We start from the raw sequence: 13,642 nt of genomic DNA, 5'->3' as shown, positions 1-13,642 counted from the left end.
AAGCCCAACTCCTGAAAAACAACCCCACACCATAATTCCTCCTCCACCAAATTTCACACTCCGCACCACGCAGTCTGAAATGTAGCGTTCTCCTGACAACCTCCAAAGCCAGACTGGTCCATCAGATGGAAAAGCGGGATTCATCAGTCCAGAAAAGGCGTCTCCACTGCTCTAGAGTCCAGTGGTGATGTCCTTTACACCACTGTATCCCACACTTTGCATTGGACTTGCTGATGTACACTACCGTTCAAAAGTTTGGGGTCACCCAAACAATTTAGTGGAATAGCCTTCATTTCTAAGAACAAGAATAGACTGTCGAGTTTCAGATGAAAGTTCTCTTTTTCTGGCCATTTTGAGAGTTTAATTGACCCCACAAATGTGATGCTCCAGAAACTCAATCTGCTCAAAGGAAGGTCAGTTTTGTAGCTTCTGTAACGAGCTAAAGTGTTTATAGATGTGTGAACATGATTGCACAAGGGTTTTCTAATCATCAATTAGCCTTCTGAGCCAATGAGCAAACACATTGTACCATTAGAACACTGGAGTGATAGTTGCTGGAAATGGGCCTATGTAGATATTGCACCAAAAAGCAGACATTTGCAGCTAGAATAGTCATTTACCACATTAGCAATGTATAGAGTGTATTTCTTTAAAGTTAAGACTAGTTTAAAGTTATCTTCATTGAAAATAAGGACATTTCAATGTGACCCCAAACTTTTGAACGGTAGTGTATGTCTTAGATGCAGCTGCTTGGCCATTAAGCTCTCTGCGTACTGTACGTGGGCTAATTGGAAGGTGACGTGAAGTTTGGAGCTCTGTAGCAAGTGACTGTGCAGAAAGTCTTTACACTATGCTGACCTCTCTGTCAGTTTACCTGGCCTACCACTTGGTGGCTGAGTTGCTGTTGTTCCCAAACTCTTCACTTTTCTTATTATAAAATTGACTTTGGAACATTTAGGAGCGAGGAAATTTCAGGACTGGATTTGTTGCACATGTGGCATTAGGGATGATGTTCGAAACCTATTCTCCTGGTTGTTCGATAAGAAAAGAACCGATTCCATGGACTCGAATCCCTTTTTGAGAACCGGTTTCCGTTATCGAGGCCACTATAGTAAAGAAAAAGAGTTGGTTCTTTATTCGAATCCCTGGGAAGGAATCCCAAATGGGCAATATTATGCCCATTTGATTGTAGACTCTTACTGACACCTTGTGGCGATATGAAAATACTACGCGTCATTAGTTTGGGCACTTCCGGGTTGGCGACGAGAAGTAGACAAGTTGTGTTAGCTCTTACAAGCCTTGGAAAAGATAAGTCTGTAAGTAAACTGTTTAACTTGTTAATGTAACTCAATATTAAGGTGGAAAGTGGTTAAGTTTGATACTAAGATGTTTATTGGAAAATGATTTTTGTGCACTGTTTCAATGGATGTTTTGAGGACTTAAAATGGCTGCCAGTCGTGTATTTCCACCATCGAAATAGTTTCAGCACTCAAAAGTATTTGTTTGATGATAGTACTGTGTATTTGTGTGAAGCTAATACGTACATATTGTGTATTACATTTCAGTATTTTAATTGAATCACATAGCTTATACATTTGTCATTGTGTGTATTTCAGTTGAAAAAACAAAAATAAAATAACAGTCCAGTGCAAGACAAAAGTAAAGATAGGAAAAGACAAAGCAAGATCAACAACAATAAAGAGCCTAAATGGATTAATCTGCTTTGGAACTTTATTAGACGTCTTGGATTCTTTGTTAGCTGTCTGCCTGTGTGTGTAGTTAGGATGTTCCAATAGCAGCAGAAGTGCACTTTTTGGAGAGCTGTATTATTTTCAGTTTTATGCCCAAGGGACTGATTTTATTTAACACTATATTATTATTTATACACCTATAGTGATCACAGAGACAGGTTGTTTTTGTGTTACTGTATATATTTGTTTTTCTGAAAATTCCTACTTTATATATTTTGGGTAACAACAGTCAATATATATATATATATATATATATATATATATATATATATATATATATATATATATATATATATATATATATATATATATATATATATATATATATATATATATATATATATATATATATATATATATATATATATTTTTTTTTTTAAGGGGGGTAACAGTCAATATTTATTTATTTATTTTATTTTATTTTTTTCTTATAAAATAAAAGTGAGCTTTTGTTAAACCAAATATTGTGTTTTTTTTCCATATACAACAACCTATCTGGACTCGATAAGAGAATCGATAAGGAATCGGTTCGATAAGAGGATTCGATAATGGGCTTGAACTCGATAATTTCTTATCAAACATCATCCCTAGGTGGCATCCTATGACAGTTCCACGCTGGAAATCACTGAGAGCGTCCCATTCTTTCACACATGTTTGTAGAAACAGTCTCCATGCCTAAGTGCTTGGTTTGATACAGCTGTGATTAGTGATTAGGACACCTAATTCTCATCATTTGTATGGCTGGCCAAATGGCAATATAGTGTACGTCAGCGGATTATCCTTATATGGTAAAGGCTTACCCAAAAGTGCTTTGCGCTGGTCCGCCATTGTAGTCCGCGCCGTAGTCGATAAGCTCCTCCTTCTTCTTGTTGTGGCACATTCATCCTCCACTGTTGCCATTTCTAATACAAAGTAGGGTACAGTTCTAACTTAAATCTGTCAGTAGAATCGCTATGGAAGCGCTAAAAACTACCGGTTCAACAAAGACGACGGGGTCAAGACGGTGTCGAAGTGGAGGCACGTGAATTAGAGAGGCCTGAAAAGAGGGTGAGAAGTCTGTAAAACATCATCTATGCAACATTTTGAGCAAAGAAGCACCACCACATGTTATGTAGACCACAAGGAAGTCTTTTACATTTAGAAAATAATCATAATAATAATATGACTCCTTTAATGCGCCTTATAATCCTGTTGTGCCTTTTGTATGAAAATAGACCTGACTAGACCCGCTCATCGGCTGTGCGCCTTTTAACCCGGTGCGCCCTATGGTACGAAAAATAGGCTAAGCAGTTTTATGGGTTTATTTTTGCATTTTGTTCCCTAACCGTACCGTAAAGGAACCGAACCGTGATGATGGCGTAGCATAGAACCCTAGAGTTTAGTCAGGACATGTTCCAGCATTTCCACGGACTAGCGTGTAGCGGAACTAGCAGCTAGCGCTGTGACTTTGAGTGGCGCCAATAGTCGATGGCGCTCTCCTCCCTGCTGAACGACGAGTTGTCAGACTCTACCTTGGATTTCAAGTTGACATATGGATCCTTCTGGCTTTGTTCCACACACGAGTCATTTAGTTGTCTGCTTGCATTACAGCCTCGTCTTCTTCCAGACATATTCTACTGAGCAACCAGGACACAGGCACTACGCCACATCGCTTTGAGTTCCACGTCTAGTTCGGTAGTTGTGTTTAGGGTTGTTACAATCATGCTGCCGATCCTGATACCGATCATCCATGAGTGTCATCGGCCGATACCAATGATGCTACTGACTGTTTTACAATATCAACACAAAATGACAACTAGTTTTTTACATACATTTGTCAATAGTACACAATAGTACACAATGGGGGTGTAACCAGAAACAGGACTAACGATTCCCGAGGTAAAACTCGACGGATCGTCTTACCGTTTTATATTAATATTAGCAAAAATCCTGGATTGATAGCCACATTTTGATAAACTCACGGACGGACTGGCACTAGATCGCTAGCTTGAATGCTAACTTGAAAAGTTTTCTGAGCAACTCAAATATTGGTCTGTGCACCTTGAACCTACAAGCTGTGCTCTCTCCAAAATAGGGATGTATACCAAGTACCGGTATTTTTTAGTACTGCTACCTACTTGGGTCGGTCCTCCTGGACAGTGAAGATTGCCCATCACCGCTATCGGCGTAGCTATGCTACGTAGCTCAACTACATTTCCCAGTAACAAGTAGTTTAACAAGTAGCTTTTCCTGCAGCTTAGCTACTTTTAGAGCCACGTAGCGACGTAGCTAACATCAAAGCTACAAAGAGAGAAAATGGAGTGTGAATCCAGGCCAAAACCAAATCTAATGAGCTGGATGAATGAGAAGATCCATGATGGTTGCTTGGTGTTCCTATGATGAGTCACAATTGGCTAAGGTTAGGATCAAACATTACGGACTGGCCAATCAGAGGCAAGATAAAGCGGGCCATTGAAAACAGGAAGCATGGTCATGTCACATGACCAGGAGGGAGTCCGAGACAGAGGGACGCTTCAAGCTGACCACTCAAAAAAAAAATGTCAGAGAATTTCTCTCCCACAGATGAGACTAAAAATAAAAAGTCTTAGCAGGAGGGGCTGGGTGTTTGTACGCGTCAATACTTTTTCATCGTCCGATACTGATGGCTGGTCCTAGATGTGGTAAATATGTTTTGTATTCTCTGCTATTATCAGTATTGTCCCCCAAAAAGTGACCCAAAAAAGCCAAAGACCAAGACAACACTCCTTTGGTTGGAAACATTGTGTGCTTAGAATTAATTTGGTGACTCTTTTAACACGTGATTGTGTGTGTTCTTAGCTTGCTGGGCTACACGGAGCAGTACATCGAGTACGACCCCTTCCTCACGCCCCCAGACCCCTCCAACCCCTGGATCACAGATGACACCACGCTGTGGGAGCTGGAAGCAAGGTGGGCTCATGAAGATGTTCATCTCTACCCGTGTCTTTAGAAATAAAACATTGCAGTAAGAAAGTCAAAGCACAGCAACAATGGCAGTTCCTGCAACACGGGGAATCATAAGCATGACATTTGGTAGTAAAGTGGTCTAAATGTGAATATACCACCATTTTTTTTTTTTTTTTTTTTTAAATGAAATCAACATAAAAAACACAATATATACATTATATATCAATATAGATCAATACAGTCTGCAGGGATACAGTCCGTAAGCACACATGATTGTATTTATTTATGTAAAAAAAAAAAACGTTTTTTTTTTTTTTTTTTTTTTTTTAAATACACCCCCCCCCCCCCCACCCACCCACCCCACCCCCCACCGGTCCGTGGGACACATTTTCAAGCGTTGACCGGTCCGCAGCTACAAAAAGGTTGGGGACCACTGGTCTAAATCATGAATATACCGCCATAATCATTTGGTAGTAAAGTGGTCTAAGTGTGAATATACCACCATAATCATTTGGTAGTAAAGTGGTCTAAATCAGTGGTCCCCAACCACCGGGCCGCGGCCCGGTACCGGTCCGCGGACCGATTGGTACCGGTACCGGTCCGCGGACCGATTGGTACCGGTACCGGTCCGCAGACCGATTGGTACCGGGCCGCACAAGAAATAAAAAAAATAAAAAAAATAAAAATTTTTTTTTTTTTTTTTTTTAATGAAATCAACATAAAAAACACAATATATACATTATATATCAATATAGATCAATACAGTCTACAGGGATACAGTCCGTAAGCACACATGATTGTATTTATTTATATAAAAAAAAAATTAAAAAACATTTTTTTTTTTTTTTTTTAAATACAACCACCCCCCCACCCCCACCGGTCCGTGGGACACATTTTCAAGCGTTGACCGGTCCGCAGCTACAAAAAGGTTGGGGACCACTGGTCTAAATCATGAATATACCACCATAATCATTTGGTAGTAAAGTGGTCTAAATCATGAATATACCCCCATAAAGAAAATTATAAGCCGTTTTCCTTTTGGTTTCTGGAACTTCTGCTTCCTGGAACTTTGTGTTCCTGTAGAAGTGTGTGCTTTGTGTTTCCACCGCATTTCACAGTTTCTACAACTCAGACTGATGACGTATGGAGGAGAGGTTCACTATATTTCATCTACACTGATACATGCTATTCAATATTAGCTCACACTTCTTTTAATGAAAAGTAAGTCAATGAAAAACAAAGCAATCATGTACAAAACAATATGATTTACAAAATAAAGTGTACACAATTGTTCATAAAAAGTATTTTGTCTGCAATGTCAGAAAGTCGTCCTCTCAGTAAATGATGAATTCATGAAGTCAGGTATTTCCTTTTGGTCCATTTCAGCTGTAAATAACAATATATCAATAATACATGTCAATGTTAATCTGTAAATAACAATATATAAATAATACATGTCAGTAATTATCTGTAAATAATATATACATAATACATGTCTATATAGATAATACATGTCAGTGTTAATCTGTAAATAATACATCAATGATGTCAGTGTTTATCTGTAAATAACAATATATAATTAATGTCACGGTTGATCTGTAAATAACAATATATAAATAATACATGTCAGTGTTTATCTGTAAATAATATATAAATAATACATGTCTATATAAATAATACATGTCAGTGTTAATCTGTAAATAATACATCAATGATGTCAGTGTTTATCTGTAAATAATAATATATAATTAATGTCACGGTTGATCTGTAAATAATAATATATAATTAATGTCACGGTTGATCTGTAAATAACAATATATAAATAATACATGTCAGTGTTTATCTGTAAATAACAATATATAATTAATGTCACGGTTGATCTGTAAACAACAATATATAAATAATGCATGTCAGTGTTTATCTGTAAATAACAACATATAAATAATACATGTCAGTGTTTATTTGTAAATAATACATCAATAATGTCAGTGCTTATCTGGAAATAACAATATATACTGTAAATAGTGCATATCGGTGTTTATTTGTAAATAATACATCAATGATGTCAGTGTTTGTCTGTAAATAACAATGTATCAATAATAAATGTCAGTATTCATCTGTAAATAACAATACATAAATAATACATGTCAGTGTTTATCAACACGGACACGTCGGCTTTAGCGTTAGCTTGTTAGCATTAGCATTCAGTTGACTGGGGCTGAGGCTAATAACAACACAAATGGAGCGTCACTGACTACTTTTACAAGATGTAATAAAGTCAATAGTTAATATTTGATGTTATTTACCTCGTGTGCTGCCTCCTTTATTTCACATTTACCCAACAAAGTCCGAGTAGTAAGCAGCTGAGGTCGTTGCTTCGAGTCAGGCTTCATACTCCTCAGTAAATACGTTTAAAAGAGTCCGTCTACTTCACGTAATCAAATGAAGTTATTAAAAAGTACTAAACAAGAATAAAGTGCATGTAGTTTACAAACACTGCAAGATAGTTCCACTGATCAGCCTTCTTCAGCACTAAAGTTCCTACAAGTCAAAAGTTCCTTTTGTTCTTCTTTCTCTCCGTTGTCAAGTTAGTTGTCATAGAAACACACAAGAAATAAGAAATAAATAAGTATATTCCAATGGCGGTCGTGGGTTTGAAAAGTAAGTTTTAGGAACCAACTGAGTTCAACCAATCAGTGATCCACAGCACAGCCCGCCCCCTGAAAAGGTTCTTGGTCGCTTGGAAAAGTCCCACCTAGCTAGGAGGAACTCTGGAAGGTTCCTGAAGAACTAAATCTACCCGGGTAGTTTTTGGTGGAAACACAGCGGGAACTTTATTTCAGTGGGGAGGTTCCTGAAAAGGTTCCTGCGGTGGAAAAGGGCCTAATGAGTCCCATTGTGACATCATGCAAAGCCAGCTAGGATTGAAGAGGAGAGTTGAACACAATTAGTCAGATTTCTGCCAGCTCACTAAGCAATCAAATTAGCATCCTGATAGTCACATGACTGCAAAGTCCAGTGGGAGAAAATACAAGCAGCCATGGGAGACGCAACAATGTGCTGATATTGATCGGTCTTTTCTTCTTTCATCGCTTCTCATTGATTATTGAGATGTCAGTGACAACGTGTGTGTGTGTGTGTGTGTGTGTGTGTGTGTGTGTGTGTGTGTGTGTGTGTGTGTGTGTGTGTGTGTGTGTGTGTGTGTGTGTGTGTGTGTGTGTGTGTGTGTGTGTGTGTGTGTGTGTGTGTGTGTGTGTGTGTGTCAGTAAGGAGCCCGGCCAGCAGAGGGTCAAGAGGTGGGCTTTCGGCATCGACGAGGTTCTTAAAGATCCTGTGGGGCGAGAACAGTTCCTCAAGTTCCTGGAGTCAGAGTTCAGCTCGGAGAATCTCAGGTGAGAAACAAACAAACCAAACAATCTCAGGTGAGAAACAAACAAACAAAACAATCTCAGGTGAGAAACAAACAAACAAAACAATCTGATTTTCATTCCACAAAAACTGGAGTTGATTTGAAAACTAGTCTTCTCTTAGGAAGTCATGGACATGGAAGTCATCTCTTCCATCCTAGAACTTTTGTCCAGACTATTTCAGCTGACTGTCTCACCAGACTATCTCACCAGACTATTTCACCAGACTATTTCACCAGACTGGTCCGAGGGGTCGCCGGTGCAAACTGGCAGCCACTCTTCCATCAGTCTACTCCAGGGCAGCTGTGGCCACAAATGTAGCTTACCACCATCTAGGTGTGAATGGATGATGGCTTCTCACTTCTCTGTGAAGCGCTAAATAAATCTAACCAATTCTTATGATTATTAAACACAGCAGAGGAAGGGCGGGACTAAGGGGGCGGATGACTGACACATTTGAACCCTATTGAATCCAACAAAGACAGACTGGCAACAAAAAGCATTGTGATCTTACTTTGAAATGTGCACTCATCGAGTTCAGATGTTGAACCTTCCTGGGGACACACCTGAAGGTCTGACACACAGAGGATGTGATTGCACTGTGGAGGCTTTCATCCACACTTCCCTAGCCAGTGTGGATCCTTGACATAACATCACAACAATGTCAACACCCTCAACATAACATCACAACAATGTCAACACCCTCAACATAACATCACAACAATCTCAACACCCTTGACATAACATCAAAACAATGTCAACACCCTCAACATAACATCACAACAATCTCAACACCCTCAACATAACATCACAACAATGTCAACACCCTCAACATAACATCACAACAATCAAAAACTATTCTGAACTTGCTTTGTTTGCAGAGAGACAATGGCATCAATATGAGAGACAATGGCATCAATATGAGAGACAGAGAGACAATGGCATCAATATGAGAGACAGAGAGACAATGGCATCAATATGAGAGACAGAGAGACAATGGCATCAATATGAGAGACAGAGAGACAATGGCATAAATATGAGAGACAGAGAGACAATGACATAAATATGAGAGACAGAGAGACAATGACATAAATATGAGAGACAGAGAGACAATGGCATCAATATGAGAGACAGAGAGATAATTGCATAAATATGAGAGACAGAGAGACAATGGCATCAATATGAGAGACAGGGAGACAATGGCATAAATATGTGAGACAGAGAGACAATGGCATACATATGAGAGACAGAGAGACAATGGCATAAATATGAGAGACAGAGAGACAATGGCATAAATATCAGAGACAGAGAGACAATGGCATCAATATGAGAGACAGAGAGACAATGGCATAAATATGAGAGACAGAGAGACAATGGCATCAATATGAGAGACAGAGAGACAATGGCATCAATATGAGAGACAGAGAGATAATGGCATAAATATGAGAGACAGAGAGACAATGGCATCAATATGAGAGACAGGGAGACAATGGCATAAATATGTGAGACAGAGAGACAATGGCATAAATATGAGAGACAGAGAGACAATGGCATAAATATGAGAGACAGAGAGACAATGGCATCAATATGAGAGACAGAGAGATAATGGCATAAATATGAGAGACAGAGAGACAATGGCATCAATATGAGAGACAGGGAGACAATGGCATAAATATGTGAGACAGAGAGACAATGGCATAAATATGAGAGACAGAGAGACAATGGCATAAATATGAGAGACATAGAGACAATGGCATAAATATCAGAGACAGAGAGACAATGGCATCAATATGAGAGACAGAGAGATAATGGCATAAATATGAGAGACAGAGAGACAATGGCATCAATATGAGAGACAGAGAGACAATGGCATAAATATGAGAGACAGAGAGACAATGGCATCAATATGAGAGACAGAGAGACAATGGCATAAATATGACAGACAGAGAGACAATGGCATCAATATGTGAGAGAGTGGAATAACTGTCGTACAGGAAGGAGAGCAACAATGTTTGCGCCTGCGGTATTTTTGCTAATGGGCACAACAGCAGCTGTGTGCAGGTAGCTGACAATCCTCTGCTAATTGATTTATTCATGACAACATGAATACTGCACACATTTTAAAGATGCAGCAGCTCCTTATGAATAAACTAGCATGGATGTGCCACAAGGGTTCCTATATATAAAACCATACATATATATGTACATATACATATATACAGTATATATATATATATATATATATATATATATATATATATATATATATATATATATATATATATATATATATATATATATATATATATATATATATATATATATATATATATATATATATATATATATATATATATATATATATATATATATATATATATATATATATATATATATATATATATATATATATATATATATATATATATATATATATATATATATATATATATATATATATATATATATATATATACAGTATATACAAAGCTATATGTATGTATATATACTGTACATACAATGGTGGTCAAAAGTGTACATACACTTGTAAAGAACATCATGTCATGGCTGTCTTGAGTTTCCAATCATTCTTATTTTGTTTTGATGTGGTGATTGGAGCACATACTTGTTGTTGTTGTGATGTAGTGATTGGAGCACATACTTGTTGCTCACTAAAAACATTCATGAAGTTTGCTTCTTTTATGAATTTATTATGGCTCTACTGAAAATGTGAGCAAAAGTCAAAAGTATACATACAGCAATGTTAATATTTGCTTACTTGGCAAGTTGACCTGCAATAAGGCGCTTTTGGTAGCCATCCACAAGCTTCTGCTTGACCACTTGACCACTAAATTGCTGCAGTTCAGCTAAATGTGTTGCTTTTCTGACATGGACTTGTTTCTTCAGCATTGTCCACACCTTTAAGTCAGGACTTTGGGAAGGCCATTCTAAAACCTTCATTCTAGCCGGATTTAGCCATTCCTTTACCACTTTTGAGGTCATTGTCCTGTTGGAACACCCATCAAGACCCAACCTCCGGGCTTATGATTTTAGCTTGTCCTGAACAATTTGGAGCTAATCCTCCTTTTTCATTGTCCCATTTAAAGCAGCAGTTCTATTGGCAGCAAAACAGGCCCAGAGCATAATACTACCACCACCATGCTTGACGGTAGAAATGGTGTTCCTGGGATTAAAGGCCTCACCTTTTCTCCTCCAAACATATTGCTGGGTATTGTGGCCAAACAGCTCCATTTTTGTTTTTCATCTGACCGCAGAACTTTCCTCCAGAAGGTCTTATCTTTGTCCATGTGATGTCAGATGAAACAAAAATGACATCAATGATTTGTCCGAGTTGATGGACAGGAAACATCAAAACAAAAACAACCAAAAAAAAAAAAGAATCGTTACAAATAAGAATCACGATTAATCTGAAAACGGATTTGTTTTACACTCCTACAGTTGATACATGTGATCGGTATCGGCCAACCTCAGTCATGGACCATCAGTATCAGAATGGGCAGCATCAAACTGAGTTTAGAGGCAAAAAGAACAAATATAGAAATGGAACAAGACCTGCTGCTCGTTGAGAGGAGCAATATGTCACCAAAAGTGTCCAATAAAACCTCAAATGTCCCTAAGTGTGTCGCTAGTGGCCCTTTTGGAAAAAAAAGACTCTCTAGAGGAGTCTGAATACTCGCTCCATATAGCAGTGAAGTTGCTAACTTGGCTACACCGATCCTACGTCTTCTTCTCTGGCAGCTGCTGTGCTAACACGAAGCAGAGTTATGATGCCACCTACTGTACAGAGTTGGAACAGGCCCGCTATAATCAGAACCAGAATCAGTTATATGTTGAACACATTTGACTTCAAGGTTACTGGAGTTTCACGCTTGTTCACCGCAGGTTGCAACTTTCCAAAGTAATTGTCCGTTGTTTTCATCGTCCTCTTGCAAGGTTCTGGCTAGCGGTCCAAGAACTAAAGAAACGTCCCATCAGAGAAGTTCCCAGTCGGGTTCAGGAGATCTGGCAGGAGTTTTTGGCACCGGGCGCGCCCAGTGCCATCAACGTGGACTCCAAGAGCTACGCCAAAACCACCCAGAATGTTAAAGACCCTGGACGCTATGCCTTTGAGGACGCACAGGTGTGTTTCCACAGCAAAGTACTTCTAATTTGATGCACTGTAAAATGAACGCCTCCATCCAACCAACTGCAGAGTCTCCTGTAGTTAGCGGTTGTGTGATCTATAAAGCAGAAAACTGTTGGATTCTCCAAGTAGCAAAACATTGGCATTGACAGTCGTGGCTGTAGGCAACCTCTAGATGTGTTTTTTAATTAACTCTACAAGATGGCAGTAGTTCTGTCAGGTTGAAACACCGAACTATGTATTAAACGAGACAAGAAGCAAGGAATTTAACAGAGACAGGATTCAATTTAGCTCATGAGGAGAGCGCGTCGACCTGCACCCTCGTACAGTGTCGTGCCACGCTCTGACGAAAGGGTTCCACGCCTCTTCCTTTATTTGGGCCTTTTCTGATTACATAGCTGCAGCTGTTTCTAAGGGTAGGGGGTCATAAACTGCTGCCGCACTGGGTCATCAACAGTTCAAAGAAAAGGTGACTGGAGCAGTGTCAGGTTTTCCCCCTCTCTGCTTTGTAGACCTTGGGTCATGACAAGGTCAAAGAAACCGACACCTCCACGTCGCATCCCATCATACACAGTGGAGTTTTACAAGCGGTAGGCCTTTTGCTTGATAAGATCAAAGACAGCTTTTGTTCTTCTCGCAGGGCGACCTGAACTCATGGGAACACAAAGTTGTGTGAGAACTTCTATACAATTATTCTGAAGTATGGTCGACATCCAGCAGCTTCATCTACCTCGGCATGCTCTTAAAAACATCATTTCCGTATTGTTGTTTACTGTGAACTCATCGGTTCCTTGTCGCTATTACAACGTTGGTTCTGCTGCCGTGCAATATAGTTCTTGTCAAAGAGTTTTGCTTCCCACGTTCTCATTTTCAATCTCACAGTGGTTGAAAAACACTGCCCTAAGGTAATAAGAATCACCTTCATTACAGCATAAAAACAACATTTTTCATTGTCGATGATCATTATAATGCTAAACATGTTACACACCGAGAGCAAGCAGCTAGCTGGCTTAGCTAGCTTGAAACAAAAGACGCATTAAGTCCATAGTGAAGTTGAAAAAGTGTAGATGCCAGCAGATGAATACATTCAACAAACAAGTAGATAACTGCTGTGTCAGCGTTACGCAGCCAGAAGTAGGCAGGGTGCATCCATCCATAAATTGGTGGCGTCCACACCGAAGGTATTACCAGAATACGGTCGATACTAGAGTGATGAAGTATTTTTATTTCCTTAAAATCTTTTTGTTGTTGTGGTTCATGTTCGTCTCTGTAAAGTCAAGGAATCATTCTTTAGACACAGGAGGACTTTTGAGAGGAGATTTGGCTTGACTCGAGTTATTGTGTGATATCGTTTCAAACTAACAATTGTGTGTACTCAAAGAGAATAAGGAACGTGTTCAAATATGGTGCCGGTG

General features: G+C 38.9%; 1 protein-coding gene across 1 annotated transcript in view; it reads left to right on the top strand.

The window, feature by feature from the left end:
* The window catches only part of rgs7a (regulator of G protein signaling 7a), a 139,442-nt gene that overhangs the window by 102,891 nt on the left and 22,909 nt on the right, over positions 1-13,642 (top strand). Inside the window, exons 13-15 of the mRNA XM_062059115.1 lie at positions 4,569-4,679; positions 7,943-8,068; positions 12,038-12,224. Coding sequence (XP_061915099.1) covers positions 4,569-4,679; positions 7,943-8,068; positions 12,038-12,224 — 424 coding nt within the window. The remainder of the gene's footprint in view (positions 1-4,568; positions 4,680-7,942; positions 8,069-12,037; positions 12,225-13,642) is intronic.

This window comes from Entelurus aequoreus, linkage group LG09, assembly GCF_033978785.1.
Source record: "Entelurus aequoreus isolate RoL-2023_Sb linkage group LG09, RoL_Eaeq_v1.1, whole genome shotgun sequence".
Lineage (NCBI taxonomy): Eukaryota > Metazoa > Chordata > Actinopteri > Syngnathiformes > Syngnathidae > Entelurus > Entelurus aequoreus.
The sequence above is the reverse complement of the archived record's forward strand: the minus strand, read 5'-3'. Positions and strand labels throughout refer to the sequence as shown.